The sequence below is a fragment of the Neodiprion pinetum genome, chromosome 4 (assembly GCF_021155775.2).
Source record: "Neodiprion pinetum isolate iyNeoPine1 chromosome 4, iyNeoPine1.2, whole genome shotgun sequence".
NCBI classification, from domain to species: Eukaryota; Metazoa; Arthropoda; class Insecta; order Hymenoptera; family Diprionidae; genus Neodiprion; species Neodiprion pinetum.
The window spans coordinates 25,584,034-25,601,385 of record NC_060235.2 but is presented as its reverse complement, the minus strand read 5'-3'; the positions used below and the strand labels follow the sequence as shown (position 1 = coordinate 25,601,385).

The window sequence follows — 17,352 nt, the reverse complement described above, 5'->3', positions numbered from 1 at the left end:
CCACGAATATATTCATTTCTACATTGGTATAGCACTGGTGTTCAGCAACGAATAAATAACCCTGTAAATTCTTTGATTATATGTATAGAGACTGTAACGGCAGCCTTCAAAGTCATTCAGAATTTTTACAAATTGAATTTCAAAACAATGATGAATATTTTTCTTGCGAAAGTTCAAACTTGTACATAGAATTTTTTAACATCCTCGTTACAGCAGAGCGATGAATAAATTATATTTCCTAGTTCGAATATCGTGAAATAAGTTTTTTTACCAAATCTATGCCACATACTTTTAGTGTGAATTCGAATTAGCCCGCGGTTCAACCATGCAGTGTGATGGTACTACGGCAACGATGAGAAGTTAGTTGTGAGGTTTAGACGTCGGTATGATGATTTGTGCCGCTTGGTGCTGCCACGCACCGCACAACAATACTCCAAGCATCCAACGGATGCTGTACGGTGGCGTCCTCTGATCCTGAGACTTCATATTTTCAAACTGGATAACCATTGATGACTCGCCACTCTGGTCTGTCAGGCAAACAGACGGAGGAACAGCTGATTAGCGTCTTCACGTGGGTAATCAGCTGTGAGAGCTACGATGGAAGATTTATCAGCAGAAGACCTAGCGATTCCGCCAATCAAATACGAATGTAAGAATATTAGTATAACGCTTTTTCATATTCCTTTACGTCGTGTCAACAACCCGTAATTTCACAATTATTGTACGCCGGATCAGGCCGGCAAGCGTGAGCTCATATATACATGCACACAGTGTACATCAGCCGACCCGAACGCAAGATTTGGCGGGAAAACGAACGGGTTTCTAAAAACTTACCAGAAACCCATATTTTCGCATAAAATTTTCATTCTCCGACCATTATTACGAAAAAACGAACCACAGATTTACTATCGTTAAAAATTTGAATTATTATGGACGATCTTATCTCGATCACGCAATTATTTTCGCCTATTACGCGAGATAAGAAAAAAAAAGAGGGAAAAGTTACCGCAGTTTAGGAGCATGGCAATCACAGTTATGAAACAATATTTTCCAAATTTTGTTACAGATTTGGACCACACGGCTGATGTGCAGTAAGTTGTTGAAAAATAAAAATTGATCACCGCGCGTATGCATATCTATGTACAAAAATCCCGAGTAGGTATATTCTGTTCTGATAGTTCTCTGCCATTTATACGTTTGACTTTGTGTTAAAACGACATTGTAACAACACTACGTCATCGAAAAAAATAAAATTCGAAATAGAATGCGATCTATATACTCGTGTTATTCCGTATACCCAATTGGTCGTTTTGAGAAGATGAAAAAAAAAAAAAATTAAAATGAAAGTACGCATAACGGGATAAAATAATTTGCTGGGAATAACCAAACGAACGATACGATCATCAAATTTTGCGACAACTTCTGGTAATTTTGTAGCACATAGACGTACATGATGCATAGATATGCGCGTAAAACCTGTAAAGAATACCCAGGAGGTTAGAGTATAGAAAGAATTTAATATTTTATAGATTGCATGCGTGGGGAGAGAGTTTGCAGGAGGCATTTGAACAATGCGCTATGGCCATGTTCGGTTACATGACGGATTTGGACCGAGTAGAAATGACGGAGGTGCACCACGTGGAAGCCGAGGGAGACGACCTCCACAGCCTGCTATTTCATTTCTTGGATGAACTGCTTTTTATGTTCAGTGCAGAGCGTTTCATCATTCCCAAAGTGTGTGCGTTTATTTTGTTTACCCGGAATTTAGTCGCTAACCGCCGTTCTTGGAACGTCCAAATATCTCGCTAACCTTCAAACGCACAATTGTCGTTCGAAACGGAAAAGATTCCACGCTTGTATATAAATGGACGGAAGAAATGATGCCGAGATTCAAAATCGATATTACTTTGCACGGTTTTTTGGTTAAAAATAAATATATCTATCCTAATATATACGTACACCAAAAGTATACCTAAACATGTGTACGCGGTGCAGTATTACCGGAAGGGAACAATGACACACCCTGTACACAGTCCATTCCGGCCGTTATTTGAGTATACTTGAAAATGTACAACATGTGTCTCCACTTTACGTTGCACATGACGCCTAGTAGGTACGTTGAGACTCGCCACGGTAGATAGTTTACATTCACAACTACCTACATTCGTCAAGATTGTAATCTGTCTCTTGGGTAACATGGACGTAGATACGTTTGTAAAAAAAAAATACATATAATATTCAATCAGCAATTTTTTTCAAATATTCACCGATGAAAGGAGCTACGATTAGGAGATAAATTTGATAATAATAACAATAAGAACAAGAATTTTTTTCTTGTCGGCAGAAAGTCAAGATCACTGAAATGGATCGAGAGAACTTCAAGATCAAGGCAACGGCAATAGGAGAAGAATTCACGCTGGGAAAGCATCCTCAGGGTACAGAAGTAAAGGCTATCACCTACTCAGCAATGCAAATACTCGATCGGCCGGACGCCGAGAGACCAGAAGTATTCGTGATCATCGATATTTAATCCGCTGTAGTAACCCGAGCAAGTTTCCCAACGCCTCGCGTGGTTGAGCCATTCGGACCCTTGGCTTGGGAAACACTTTAATTTCGAGGGAGGGATAGTTACCTCTCCTCCTCAGGCCTTTTGTAGATCGTAGGGTTCGAATAAATACGTTACGAAAGAAACACCGGGCCCCCTTCTTAGCCTCGGAGCGCAGGGCCGTGTCAACGTACGCGTGGACCTCCGCCCTCTCACTTTTATTTCTCCTTCCCGCTTCTGTTTCTTCCGATAGAAGACGTTCCGTCGATTCGTATACTTTTTTTACTAGATCCTCTTCATCGAAATTTTAAGGATCAAATAATGAGGTTTATTCATTTGTATTTATAATTAGACGTGGCGTTACTAAATCGATATGACCTAAGGAACAAATGTTAATACTATTTTCATCGAAAATATTCGTAAAAATCTGTTCGTGACATGAAATGACATAACTGTTTGTACTTTTTTGTATACGAATACAATAATATATCTCACGGTTTATAATAACTGAACTTTAACCCAATTCTGAAATGGTAAATCCCAATGATTTGCCAAGTCCCTCGTGCTCTTGATAATAATTGTAAGTGATGTAACCGCTAGTAATTCATTATAACGTGCTGCGATTACAGTCACATTAAAGAGTCACATAGGCGCATCTGCTCTTAAAATACATTATTGGTGCAATAATGCAATCATGCAGTGCACGTGCTTTCAAGATTAACCTAGTGCTTAGATGCGTATTCATTCGCCGGCTGTTATGTTTCAGTAGTGGAATGATCGAATGTACAAAGTCTCTAATATATGCGGAAATACGCCGTTAATTGGACGCGTGGCATTTGTTTCGAATGTACGTTGACTGGTAATTTCATACTCTCTGTATGTATTGTGAATTTACCAACACGTACGCAAGTATCGCGCGGGAATTTAATCTGTATGTTAATTGGTCAATGAGCCAGCTATACTTGCACTAGCAACGTCAACGATTTATACAAATATGCGAACCCGAGTCGCGGATTTAAAAGGAATATGTAAAGAACGCAACAACTAGGTCGTAGATGTACTTTATTTTCTTCGGAGCCCCATGAAGACGCTTAAAAATAGCACGATAGCCGACGGTCCTGACGTTACACCATCCCTACCCTCGGAAGAAGCAGTCGTATGCTGCTTGGTAGTTGGGCAAAGGGACTGAGTCCGAATGCGTCCCTCTGTGCGTCGTCTTAAGAGCCCTCAGAAACTGTAGTAGGATCGTTCCCACTGGTGGCTTGAAATTACATAATTTTGTAGAAGCGTTCGACTCTGTTTGTTTCTTGTCATTCATTTTTGTTCCGTTCGTTTTTTTTTTTTTTTCTACGTCTCGTTTTTTTCTTTTCTCTTGTTCTTTTTCCATCTCTCTCTTGCCCGTGCGTTGCATATCTCTATGGGGGGGAATCGATTGCCAACCTAACGTGACAACATATAAATAGCTTACCGGTTAACCCTTAAAAAGGGGGTGACCGGTCCAAATGGAAACGCCTTCGGAAGTGATAATTGCAGTGACGGTAAAATTGTTCGAGTTAGCCTTCCTCCAGAGTTTTTATTGACAATCAGGGACCCGATATCAAGGGAAATTGTCAAGGGGTGTTGGCAGCAAATATTGCGGGAAATACGAGTTGGGGTTTTGGCGCGCATTCGCTTTCTCCTCGGCCAGCAGATGGCCCTTGCCGACACACACACACGCGTCCGTCTAGTTTCCTAGCTTAGCCAGTTGCCAGCGCGACCCAGCTCACGAGCCGGCCTCGTGTGCGAATAAGAAGAATAATTATTTCCTTGCCATCCGGTGGAGTAAATATGATACTCGTAGGCTCGTATTAAAGCTCATTTTATCCCGCGGCTCCCAATATTTTTTTACCCGAGATCCAGCAACGCGTTGAAAAGTTACAGGGATAAATCAAGGGCCGTGTGCTTAGGAGAAAATGGATACCACTCGAATGCGGTAGAGACAGAGAGCCTGGCTGCGAGCCCGTACGACTTTAGATATCCTTCGAGCATTAAAGCGTATCGTTATTTTTCGATTTTCATTTATTAAACGTACGCCAAACGCCACGTTGTATGAAAATGAATATTTCAAAAGGTCGTTAATACTGTCACGTTCGGAAGCGGAAAGAAGACGATTCCCCTCAAAATATATACACACGTCTCTGAATCCCAAGTAAGTAAAAATCTTCACACCGAGCACCTCGTCGCACGTATATCCCTTTTCGGAGCGTGGATTAACATTTGTCGTAGGCAGGTCGAGTCATCTTAAAACAATAGATAGCACAACGAGGTGACTAGCCGAAAGAAAACTAGTTATCAAACGTTCGGATTAAGCCTAGAAATATGTTTGGATGGAACATGAGGGAGAGAGCAAAGAAAACAGAATAATATTCCACGGGCAGCCGCCCTTTAATACGTGTCGCCGGAAAGTCCTGTGATCATTACGGGTGAAATTTGAGGAATTCCATACATTTCACAGGCTCCTTAAACTTCCGAAATTCACGCCCTTCCCTTTGACCGTTAACCATCGTCTCAACGAAATAAAATCATTTCGCGAGGGTAACACCCAATTATATCGGGATGTAATGTGTTACAGTTATGCGTTATTATCATTAATTTTTTTTTTTTAACACTTCAAATTATTACATTCTTACGTACCGAAAACAGGGCAGCATAAAACCGGCTAAACCCACGCGCAATTTTCGTTTGGCAAAACAATTGCCAATCTCAGTTCATTCTTTATCTAGATACGTTGGGCATGGTACTTTTACTTGCAGTCCCTTGATCCTCGAATACATGTAATCTTACGATATCAGATATTTATTCGTCTTTCTCGTTAACACAGCGGCAGAAATTTTTACAATGCCTCGTGCTAGGAGACAAGTGGTCCTCGAAGACCCAGCTGGGTCTGTCACACCCGATATGGCCCACACCAAGCTAGGTAAGCACCTCGAGTACTTTGATCTATATTCCTGCACCTTGGTACTTCCTAGGCATTACTCACTTAAAGAACAGGACCCTGCTGTATTCCATACTCGGTATAAATTCATGCCGATAATAAATTGTAGCCAAAACTGAAGATTGACCAAAATTTATAACAGCTGGAAGAGACTCTCAAGTTTCGAGGGTCCTGTGGCTCTTTTTTTTTACCAATGGTATATATTTCAGTTTACTGAAACAATCTATCTTGAGAGGTTCAATATTTTATTTTTGTGAATCTCTGTTCGTTTTTAAACTATTAATCACTAAGTCAGGATTTGACTTTCAGTGATAAATTTTTTGTTCATATTCTATTCAAGGTTCAATGGTTACTTCAAAAATATCCCTGCTAGATGTTATTTGTAATTTTTAATTTAAGTCCAGTGAATTTTCCTTGTGATACTCAGTGAAGTCAGAGCCACTTTTCATTGACGAGGGCTCCATAGACGAAGTACAAACTCAGAGGATAGCTGAGGAAACACCGAGTCCCCATCTACAGGATCATCAATATGGTCAGACACCTAGTTATCAAATATCGAGAAGACCTCCACAGCCACCTCCACGTGCAGAGGTAACGTGATAATCAAGATGCATTTCTATTCATCGTGTCTAAAATTATCTCCAACAACTTTGCTCTTCGTTCATGAATACCTGAATCTTACATCAAGTCTTTAATCGCCGATCAAGGATGACAAATCCTGAATAGTAATTATAACAACCTTCAGATTTTTCAACCAGAGTAGTTCGTAAGATTTGAGTTAAAACCTGGACTGAAAATGCTATCGTTAGAAGTTTTAAATGTTTTAATTCCACTGATTTAATATTTCACGTTACTCTTCTCAAGTAGTTTTTGAGCAGAGTGGAACGTCCTCTGTCTAAACATTGCTTATTTTCCTTAAAAATGGTTGCAATATGTTAATAATAATAAATTGCCACGTCAGCAAAGTGTACTCCAACAGTCCGAAAACTTGTTGCAACTTTGAGGTTTCATTTCATCGCATCTAAATTTTTAGAATTCAGGAAAATGAGTAACATGTTTAAAATGTTGGGAAAATTTATCCTTATAATCTTGCCAAACTCACGTTGCGTCTTTTCTGGTTCTGTCTCGTTTTACATTTGGATGTATTCTCACGCAAAGTGAGTTTATAATTTACTGTAGATAAAAGCCAGTCTGTGAAAACAACAAGATGTTTATTTTTGATGTTTGGTGAGTAAAAAACTCTGGAGTGTTCTTCTTCATGTAGGGGAACATTGGTATGGAAATTTTTCTATTTTCATGCAAGTATAAATCGGCCAAACCTGGTGTTGCTCGGGCACTAACTGCTGCTGCAGTTTTTAAATCGTTTCACACAATACACTAATGATTTCACATTCTATGTTTTTCCTGCTTTCAATACTCTTGCCATATCTGCCATTTTGTCACATCTGCCATGCCAGGCTTTAAACAACTGAAAATATCAGCATTATTTATTTATATCACAACTTTGCAATTACCCATGAATATTCAATTTGTATTGTTGTTGTACTGATAATATTAATACAAAGACCAGTTTTTTGTGTCTCTCATTATTTAATTTTGAAAAACTCTTTTCACTGGTAACGTTATAATTGTCATTCAATCACGGGGTTGAACAATGGAGACTTTCAAAATTTCTTACTACTCTGTAATATTGAATAGAATTTTTTTCAATCAACAGTTATGTGACCCAATTATATTCTCCATGCTTTTCATATTCTTGCGGTAGCATCATGATTGAGAATTCACTTTGCCTGGGTTGGGTCGCTCTTGGCAGCAGTGTAGCACTAAGCAAGCTAACTTTTGTCAACCTGAGCCAATCGTTAAAGAAGTTTAACATATTGCATGATAGTTGCTTTGGTTGGCCTTCCAGGAGCTAAAATATCAGAGTTCTGCAGAGGAAGCAATATCGTTTACAACATAGCGCAGCTATGCCATGGCTTCAATACTCGATGTGCAACAATTTTTTTAATCCTGTAATTAGAAGGACATGAGGTAAAATTTGTCCACGGACCCGAAGTAAAGGCCAATGACAGTTGCTAGACCAAGGATGTTACACACTTGGATAAACTGGGACAAGTCTCAAAATTTTATTTAATCTTCAGAATTCGCACAAAGTATTAATGAATTCATAAACTCTATCATTATTCTTTTTTCTTTGCAAATTGACTTCAGTAGAACTCACAATCAGATCGATAGATATTGTTTTTTGATAAATACAAAACCAGCATAAAAATATACTAGTTGTTTATTGTTTGTTTTCTCTTTTTTTTTTTATAATCATATTCTTTAGTCATTATTACATCATCATCGGGTATAAGTTCTGTTGGAGGATGGATATGTAATTTATGACTACTTTATAGTGATTAAATGTTGTGATAACTTGCAAATCACAAATCTGTGATCTAGACACTCGGAAAAATTTAGAGAATTTTTAACAAGGCACAACCAAATCATCTCTAATTGTAACAAAACATTGAGAAACCTGCGATCATTGAATGTAGAAATTTTGCTGGGGATTAGTGAGGCTTGGGTACAATAAAAAAAAAAGTGTCCTAATTTCTAGGTTCAATTGATAGATTTTTTGCACCCTTCAACTCAAATTCATCCATTTTGGAGTAATAGCAGACAAAACTTACAATGAGTTAGATTTTATGATTTATTATCTAGCGTTGATCACAAATTTTGTCCTAACTAAATAGCACAGGCATAATATCAGAATTGAATAATTGAAAAATGTTCATGGAAATAGAATGAACACAAATATTTGTTTTCATAGAAAATCCCAGTCGATTTACCATAATGATGGACCTGTTCTTGCACATCATATGTTCTTAAAAAATAGACTTAATGTTAGAGGTAAATTTGCATATATCTTAGGGGTTTATTCATAAAAAATCAGAGAAATTCCGAAAAGTCGAGAAACTTTCTGCTTAAATATGGTAACATAACATAATTTGTGTTATAAGTCTAATTGTTGAGTTTAATTTTTTTAAACGCTGATAAGCCCCAAACTTTGTATGCGAGTAATGAGAAGAAAATTGTAACATCTTACTGAAACGATAAAGACAATTATTCTTATTATATTCTCAGCATTTCCATGGCATATATTCAGTAACTCTGGAGCTGGCGAATGTTAAAATACAAAACAAGAAGTTGACGCTATTAGCATAATACTGAAGAAATTAGGTCATAATTTGCACTAAAATTAATTGTAATGTGTAAATGTATGGTTACATGTGCTTACATTTACCTGTTTTAGTAACCGCTACTAAGTCTTGAAGTCTTATTACCAAAACTTCATACGAGATAGTCACGTGAAAATAACTGAGTCATTATCTTGACAGATTTCAGTTCAGGCTGTAAAAAGAAGACTGAACTTGGAAGTCGGTTCCACAGGCACAAGTCAGTCTGGATTTAAGGCTCCACGAGGAAAGCGCAGACGATCTGGATCCAATTCTTTAACTGGACATACACCGACTAAAAGTGAGTGATTCTTTCTTTCCTAATTGATATTACTGTAAGGTGTAAACTTTACTTTCTTTTTGTCTGTTTTTTACATCTGAAAAATGTCATTATTTTCTATAGAAGATTAGCTACTTCGATTAGTTTTAATGAAAAAAAAAATGTGTGATTTACAAACATTAATTGGCGGAATTATTTAATTTAATTCAAATATGAAAACTTTCGTACGACAATGGTCTATTTTCTTGAAAAAATGGCTAGGAAATATACGTAAAATTCTGCGCGACATAGAAATAGGTTATATGACTACTTGTTTATTTCTAGTGCTATGATTCACATGTTCCAAATTTATGGTAATTGTTGTAAAATCTCATTGTTTTGAACATTGCAATTAACATAATTCAATTATTTATCTTTCACAGATAAGACTGTTGAACGGACAAGATATGATACGTCTTTAAGCTTGTTAACCAAAAAATTTATACATTTGGTCGAGAACAGTCGCGACGGAGTTGTGGACTTGAATGTGGCTTCCGAAAAATTGGAAGTTCAAAAGCGGCGCATATACGACATAACGAATGTACTTGAAGGAATTGGGATACTTGAGAAAAAGAGCAAAAACAACATACAATGGAAGTAAGTCTTATACACGAAAAACTCAACCTTTCTCGAAAGTTTCGTAATTTTTAGTTAATTTAAAATCAGATATTTTCTTGCTATATTCACAACCTTGAATTTATATTATATTTCTCAAATTTTCAGGGGTGGTCAACTACCTGGCGAGCAGCTTGACGTTGTTGATTTAAGGAGAGAAGTAGGTGATTTGGAAGCTAAAGAAAACACATTAGACCGACTGATACATGGGGCTGAAAAGAATTTGCGTGAACTGTGTGCCGACAGGCACTATGCGTATGTAACTTACCACGACTTACGTTCAGTAACTGCTTACCGAGAACAAGCTATAATGGCAGTAAAGGCACCACCAGAGGCTACCCTCCATGTACCCCAGCCCATCAGTCCGTTCGGGGAACCAAGGGTGATTTTCTCATTACGCATGTTTAAATCTGAACGAAATGTGTTTCGCATTCGGGCTCCAAAAGTGTTTTACCGTGATTTCGTTTTCAATATTTTTATGGAATAGTAATGACGATGTATTTGTTGAAATGCTAATAGAACGGCTTTGAAAATTTCTCTGTTTCAGCTGCAAATGTACATGAGATCTTCACATGGTGAAATAGAAGTATTCTTGTGCCCGGATGACCCAGGATTGAAGGTGTCAAATAGTCCTAGAAGTCCAATGACGAATCCTCGACCAAAAATTGAAATGCCTCCTCTACCTCCTGAACTTCTCGTCAACGGGGGTGAAACCCAGATTGAATCTACACCCTCGACCACCAGTAGAACCAGCACAGTCACGAATCCTCCCTCTCCCACGCCTACCACTTCCACAGGCCTCAGAGATGCGCTCCTGTGCGAGTCGGATGATTTCGGGCCAATGGGTGGTGGCAGATTCCAACTGCAAACAGAAGACCAAAACGTCGCACCAGGTATGATATTTCATACCCCGCTTGCTCCGACACATTTCTGCCTTTGTTGCGCATAACTTCATATGCATACTTTTCGTATGTGTCACCCAATTGTGAAAGAAAAAATTCCAATTGGTAAATGATACTTCATCTGGTGCAGAGATTTATGAATAATCCGTTCTAAATTGAGGTGCCATTTTGACTAGTCTGCTGTTAGATATAAGGTTTTGCCTGAATATTCTAGAACGTCTAACATGTTCTTAGTGTTGCTTATTAGTTCATATTTCATTGTTGTGTATTCCTTTTTTTGCCCACCAAAAAGATATTATTTTATTATACTTTTTTGTTTTCTTTTCATCAAAAGTTAACGAAGGTCTTACCATATAGTACAGTTTATTTGTCTATCAATCGTCAATAAGGTAATACTTTTTATTCAACTTATAGTTTCAAGGTCCAATATTATCTGAAAAGTTGCTGTAAACGTTCGTGTAGACGTTTACCTAACTGATAAAAGGTCTTTGATGTTTTCATGCCCTTTTTTTCTCACAATTTTCTCACAACGAGGACCTAAAAAAACAAATAACGCATTTGTTACATCAGATTGTGAGTGCCTTTATGTGCGCTTATTAACTAGCTTCAGTTATTTATACATTATCTCGTTCGATATTTAATTTCTTCTTGGCACTGCTAACGTCAACCATTCTCCATGCATTTATGGAGTTTCTTGAACTGATAAGCATGTGGTAATGAATGCTTGAACGGAATTTATATTCCGCATTGACTTTTACTCGTTTCTTTCACTCTACTTAGCACATTTTTCCAGAACTCTTGTCCATTCTGGATAAAATATACCTACTTTTTTTTTTACCTTAATTTCCTGCATGAGATTTTATTAACACATTATTCTATTTTTTCTGCCACTATTGTATGATTTATTTTCTATTTTTTAATAAACACTGTTGTTAAACATTCGTTGGGTGTATTTGTATTATTTGAGATGTAAGCAGGATGTGTACCATTGCTGTTTATTGGTACCAAAAACTAAGGTCTTGTTCCGAAAGTAATTTGCACTGGCCCTTTCAATTTTAAACCTACTTAAATAGTATCAAGAACAAGGCTGCAAAATTTGCTCATAGTGATGCAGTAAATTTTTTGTGTGGCAAACATAACTGACCTTGTGTACTTATGCATCACTAATGCTCGTGTTTTTGCACAAAAGATACATGTTTAGGAATGTTTTAATATTGTAGCTTATTTTGTTTTAAAGCTTGTAAAGATACCTCTTCGTATTTGTAAGTGAAATAACAGGTAAGAAGACAGGCCTCCGAAGACTGCTTACTTAAATGCAGTAAAACCCTACAGGCTTTGTAGATATTTCAATATCGAGCAATGCACAGTCTGACAATTTGAAATGCAAAAACAAGATAGCTGACATGAAAGACAAATCGATGTACGGAAAATGACTCGTGAAAATAGAATGCAGAAATAAGAAGAAACTTTGAAATTATTTTAGTATTATCGTTATTTTTCACTGGGCTGACCATGTTGAACTGACAGCCAATGATTAGCCGCTCCCTGTTGGAGCTCTGGCTGTGACTTGTGTGTTATTTGAAAAAGAGTCACATCACAGGCTGAGTTCTAGTTAGGTAACGGTTTTGAGCAGCAAATTGTGTGATATGATAAGGTATGTTTTAGAAATATTCTTGCACTTTATTGATTATCTTCGAAAAACCTATCCAGACAGGTTTTACCATCGTTTTCATTTACTCAGATCTTATTTTGAAATTTTTAGTAATATATTCCGTCTCGTAAATCTAAATTAGCAATTTGCTGAGTACTTTAGTAATTTGAAATCATTTATGGCTATATTAAATTACATTATATACATATTTAGTAATGAACAGTGTATGAAAGCACTTGTTACCTAATTTAAATAAGACTAAAACTGCGTGGGTGGTTTTATGTGCTACATCAAAAAAATGAGTTTTAAGTCAATTTCTTCAAGATGGCTGTATGATAATAACTGTGCAATTGTGACCATTGATTTTTGTGCCTTACAATTAGCAATGTTATTACAACATAATATTACATGCACGAAAAATTTGGTGACTACATGAACCCATCGCATTCTGCTTGGAAACTATTTCTTGGCGCATGATAGCAATCGAGATTATTTGTGTACAATCGTGGCTATCAACATAAAACTGCTTTAATGCTAACTTCTTAGTTAAGGTGAAAATGTGGTTTTAAGAATAATCAACTACTCCTATATGTGCGCTAGTATTCTAATTTGGGACTACAAAGTTATGGTTAAGAAATATTTTTTCAGTCCTAATATTTTACTCAAAAGACTAGTGCAAAGAAGTTTTTCATCGGTTCACTGTATATTTTGAAATTTTCCGATTGTCTGTTTCAGATATGAACATTCTAGACTTCGACGAACCGCTGCTTCCGTTGGAACCACCTCTCTCGGAGAACGATTACTCATTCTCGTTAGATACAGGAGAGGGCTTGGCGGATCTCTTCGATTTCCAGTTCTAGGAACACCATTATTATTACAGTTTTTTATTCTGGGTTCGTCTCCGAGTCAAACTTAGGAATTACAAATATAACTCTGTACCTGAAAACCCTGGGGTTCTAACTCCACGTTTGGTCAATCATGAGTTATCTCTACCTCGAAAATCAGCATTAAAACTTTATACCTAGAAATTAAAATTACCATCTCAGGTTTTATACAGATCATAGATCGTACACATTTTGGTAAAATGCATGTTAGGTACCCATCGTAGAAGAATCCTATTTGTAATAAACATTGCATGGAAAAATTCTGATCCAAGCTAGTTATACAGTACCGATGAAAAGGAACGAAAAAGAAAATCAGAACGTATCGAATAATGGTAGAATTACAACAATTCAAGTAGAGACACTAATTTGCAATTGGCTTACTTTAGTGTGAGAATTTATCTGAAGAGTGGAATTAGACCTCTATGGCTCTCCGTTACAGAAAGAAAAGTGCAGTAGGAGGAATGCGAAAAAATATATTCATATATGCATAATATATGCAATATGCATAATACACATGTATGAAAAAGCGGAATTAGGGTTTTGTAACAAACGATATAAAAAAAAATTTAATGAAAATAGAAGACCCGCGGTTATTTAAATTTCCCGAGTTGTCTATTCAGAAAATCTTTCTCCTATCGTACGGTTAGTTAACCTGAAATTTTTTTTGTATAGAATATTAAAACAACGTTCCATTTAAGAAATGAAAGCACGTTGCATTTTATATTTTATTATGTTACTGCATATTATTAAATTTTTGAATTTTTTTTTCAATTGTGTAGAGTCTGTAATTGTTTTGTACGTACTTTATTTTCAATGCTTTCTTGTTGAGAACGCAAAATGTTTATCATATTAATTATCTCTCTACGCGTTTATTGTGTATACATTGTATTATAGTACGTTCATAGATTGGATGTCAGAGTTTTTATCCTCGTGCATGCTCGTTGTTGAGCAGCTAATAAAGTTGTTCAAAGGGAAAATTATATTTAAACGTACCTATCTTCATTTTTTTTTTTTTTTTTTTCTTATTCAAATTTTGATTACTTGTAATGAATTTACCTCCCGCTGTATATTAAAAGAAAAAAAAGGGAGTAGATATGACGTTGATTTACATACTACAAAAATTGATATCCTCACTGTAAATGTATTACTACCTACAGATTACCTGTTAACCATTAGGTAACTCTAAATCTGTAATGGATGGAGACGGACTCGTGCATCGTACAAGAAATCCCCTAGGTTATTATCACATGTAAACGCATATTTAATATTATTATTATTATTATTATATTATACTAAGATATTACCAGGATATTGTACTATTCTGGACCCAAATAAGAAGCTTGTAAAGTAGATGTTTCTGTATCGGTATGCTGAGTGCAATATGGCAAAATGATGAAACAAATCTGGATTACTATGTTTATAGAAAAGCTCACAAATACAAGTAAGAAGTGAATGACTAACCGTCGTGTTCCTCAATTAACGTATTACCTAAAACACATCTGTGCACATGAAGCAGAACCAATATCGAGAAAAAATTAGGGATGATTTACGCGAGATATTGACTGGAAAATTATGCATTGTCGTAAGCTCAAATTTAATATGCAATGGGTTGAATCACGAACGGAAATAGTACATTTTTCGTTTGCATTTCACTTCGATGCTCCTTTCGTACTTCAGCTGCTTTTTAAAAAGAATAGAAGAAAGTTTCTTTAATCAGTAAATTATCTAAATTCTATCTACAACTTGTTTACAAAAACATGTTTCACAGAGTGTATAGAGAAACATCATTTTTAGAAGCTTCTTACGGATGTACCCTAACGTAGAAACTTAGCGTATGTCCAAAGCCATAGTGCCTACACAACAATTATCAGACATTTCTCAGATTGTAAATACTTAACATACTTATATACCAAGATCGCTACAACAAAATGAGAGACAGAGAACCATAGCCAACTTCTTCATTGTGGTTATAATAAGATGTGTTAATATATATATATATACAATATATATGTATATATATACAATATATATATATATATATATATACAATATATATGTATATATATATATATATATATACACACACACATACATACATATATATGTATCAATTAGTTATTTTTAATCATTACAATAATTATTGAATTGAAAAAAATGTTAGTTTATATAGTTACTTATTATATTGCACTGTAATCAAATGCTATGGAGGGTAATACAGGACATTTTTGATGAGTCCGGTGCTAATATAGGAGACAAAAGTAAAGCAATGCCTCTCAAACGTTGGTGTGTGATACCATTTGCTCCGAAGGTGGTTAGAATTCAATTATTTCGCATCATATGGAGCTGAGCCATTGGGTAGCGATGGTCATTGTCTCTCCATATCCGTCAAAGTGTCAAGTATCACGCTATACTGCTACTTGCTGCTGTAACTCCAGCGCTATGGAAAGAATTATTATAGTTAAATTTTTTCCATATTTAGTAAGAGCATGCTTTTTTTATAAGTACTAAAAAGCAACAGGTATTCTCAGACCTGGCCCTTGAATGACCGAGATGTTATCTACATCGATGAAATTAATTTCGAGAACTATAAAGCAACCAACATCGATCACACATTAAAACTGCAAACTAGTTTACAGTGTCGTGTTGCATCGATTTTCTGATTTAAGTCGTTAACAATCTGCAATATTGATTTCTTTCCTTCAGTGATATTTTGTAATGATATATATTTATATTATGCAGTCTGTTGAATAATTTTACCTAAGTATACATCGCGAAAAGGCTAGTTGAGTATGCCCGAAGACTGATAGGATTATCACTTTTTACAGTCAGACTTTCAATACGCTTGACGATATGGGAGAACTAATTTGCAATTCTGCATACTTTCATTTTCACCTGAAACCCAGCTACGAGGAAACGTCTAATTCACAATTGACGTTTTTTCATATACATCCATACCATTTATGGGTTGCCTGACATATCTATCATAAAAAAATACAATAAACAAAACGTTATGAATTGAAATGCACTGAATTATGTGGCTCAGCAAAATCAAATCTGCAAACGAAAAAAGTTATTCGTAGATTTTGAATAGTCGGAACCTCATCGAAATTTTTCAAATTAATGTTCTTTTAATAATGCCGATGTTTCATTTACGATTCGTCAAGAAAACTACATATTTTTAAACGATATTTTCAAAGGTCAAGTCGGTAAAATTTTCATGTCAAATTATAAGTTCAAATATCGGACATACCTGTAGATGCTTAGTTGATTAATTTTCAATTGAACATTTTGTTATTATTGAGTGTGAATTGCTAACGATACAAAGTGAAGAATAAGATAATGTAATAGGTGAAGGTAACGATTTTTGATTGACGATTCTTGCAGATGAACTTGATGTCAGCTGCCTAAATCATTTAACAGACTGCTTGAGGTTGGTTTGGGAAATAACCATAATACCAATACATCAAATTATTCCGATTGGCTGATGAGCCAAACGTTGGATCACCTTGGCTAAACCCTGCTGAACACCAGTACAGAAAGTTATGAAATATACCCTTGTGTAACGTGATGCAAAGAACGGAATGGATTATTTATTACTTCCCAATGTCTTCATCCTCGCCCATCACACAATCAGTTTCTCATTGTGAATACGCACAGGTAAATTGAAAGAAAACCTCAATTTTGAATATCATTAGACTAAAGCCCTGTAGTTTGCAAGGCTTGTTGCAAAGTCGCACTCCCCTCATTGTAGTGTTTCGACAACAGAAGTCAACAAACGGTAACATTAATTATACCTAAAATTAAGTAATCTTTGTGAAAGGAATTAGGAATGAAAGTGTGTCTGAATAAAAAATCTAAAAATTCGGTGTCTAGATTGTTAAGCAAGGCTATTACAAACCGTCATTTCTTGACGTGCAATTTTTATAAACTTGTTACTGCTGTCACGCTTGTGGCAAGGTATCAGAAAATAGAGAAATGTGGATATGGGTGCCAGAATTTTTATTCCATTATACTTCTGGGTCTAATTTTTACTGTCGGGAAAATGAAATTGTCTGTTGTTGTTAGTTTACTGGAATAAAACGCCATTTTTAATCCATCGTTCGGTTGACAAACTGGTTTACTGTGACGGATTTTGAAACTGAAAAAATTGTTTGATTTCAGATACAGTGCTCAGCGTTCACCTTGATCAAGTCTGTAAACCAGGTTGAAAGATGTGAATTGTTGTTTTTTTTTTCTTTCCT

General features: G+C 36.0%; 3 protein-coding genes and 1 long non-coding RNA gene across 5 annotated transcripts in view; 3 read left to right on the top strand and 1 right to left on the bottom strand.

Annotated features, from left to right (window-relative positions):
- Positions 1-489: 489 nt before the first annotated feature.
- Archease (protein archease) lies at positions 490-2,691 on the top strand. Of its 2 annotated transcripts, XM_046621475.2 has the most exons (4): positions 490-649; positions 1,067-1,091; positions 1,530-1,734; positions 2,345-2,691. In XM_046621475.2, the coding sequence occupies exons 1-4, from the start codon at positions 598-600 to the stop codon at positions 2,528-2,530; spliced, it is 468 nt and encodes a 155-aa protein (XP_046477431.1). In that variant the 5' UTR covers positions 490-597; the 3' UTR covers positions 2,531-2,691. The 2 variants fall into 2 exon arrangements, with proteins under 2 accessions (XP_046477431.1, XP_046477429.1); XM_046621473.2 differs by lacking the exon at positions 1,067-1,091 and having other exon boundaries at positions 495-649.
- Positions 2,692-4,160: 1,469 nt separating this feature from the next.
- LOC124217958 (transcription factor E2F2) lies at positions 4,161-15,249 on the top strand. The gene is made up of 8 exons (XM_046624195.2): positions 4,161-4,733; positions 5,406-5,501; positions 5,947-6,110; positions 8,903-9,041; positions 9,443-9,656; positions 9,783-10,056; positions 10,222-10,567; positions 12,963-15,249. The coding sequence occupies exons 2-8, from the start codon at positions 5,423-5,425 to the stop codon at positions 13,085-13,087; spliced, it is 1,341 nt and encodes a 446-aa protein (XP_046480151.1). The 5' UTR covers positions 4,161-4,733; positions 5,406-5,422; the 3' UTR covers positions 13,088-15,249.
- A 227-nt stretch (positions 15,250-15,476) lies between these two features.
- Positions 15,477-17,198, bottom strand: LOC124217959 (uncharacterized). Its single transcript, XR_011177023.1, has 3 exons — positions 17,010-17,198; positions 16,362-16,905; positions 15,477-15,548 (listed from the first exon to the last, which is right to left on the bottom strand). It is a non-coding gene; the product is annotated as an uncharacterized lncRNA (long non-coding RNA).
- Positions 16,660-17,352, top strand: part of pum (pumilio) — a 110,660-nt gene continuing 109,967 nt past the window's right edge. Inside the window, exon 1 of the mRNA XM_046624188.2 lies at positions 16,660-16,768. Within this exon, the coding sequence (XP_046480144.1) occupies positions 16,679-16,768 (90 nt within the window). The 5' untranslated portion in view covers positions 16,660-16,678. The remainder of the gene's footprint in view (positions 16,769-17,352) is intronic.

Bases quoted from the DNA above. Each gene is read 5' to 3' on its own strand.
- Archease (XM_046621473.2), top strand. From the start codon at position 510: ATGACTCGCCACTCTGGTCTGTCAGGCAAACAGACGGAGGAACAGCTG. The intron at 650-1,529 runs GTAAGAATATTA...AATATTTTATAG, and splicing joins TCCGCCAATCAAATACGAAT to ATTGCATGCGTGGGGAGAGA. The intron at 1,735-2,344 runs GTGTGTGCGTTT...TCTTGTCGGCAG, and splicing joins AGCGTTTCATCATTCCCAAA to AAAGTCAAGATCACTGAAAT.
- LOC124217958 (XM_046624195.2), top strand. From the start codon at position 5,423: ATGCCTCGTGCTAGGAGACAAGTGGTCCTCGAAGACCCAGCTGGGTCT. The intron at 9,042-9,442 runs GTGAGTGATTCT...TATCTTTCACAG, and splicing joins TGGACATACACCGACTAAAA to ATAAGACTGTTGAACGGACA. The intron at 9,657-9,782 runs GTAAGTCTTATA...TCAAATTTTCAG, and splicing joins AAAAACAACATACAATGGAA to GGGTGGTCAACTACCTGGCG.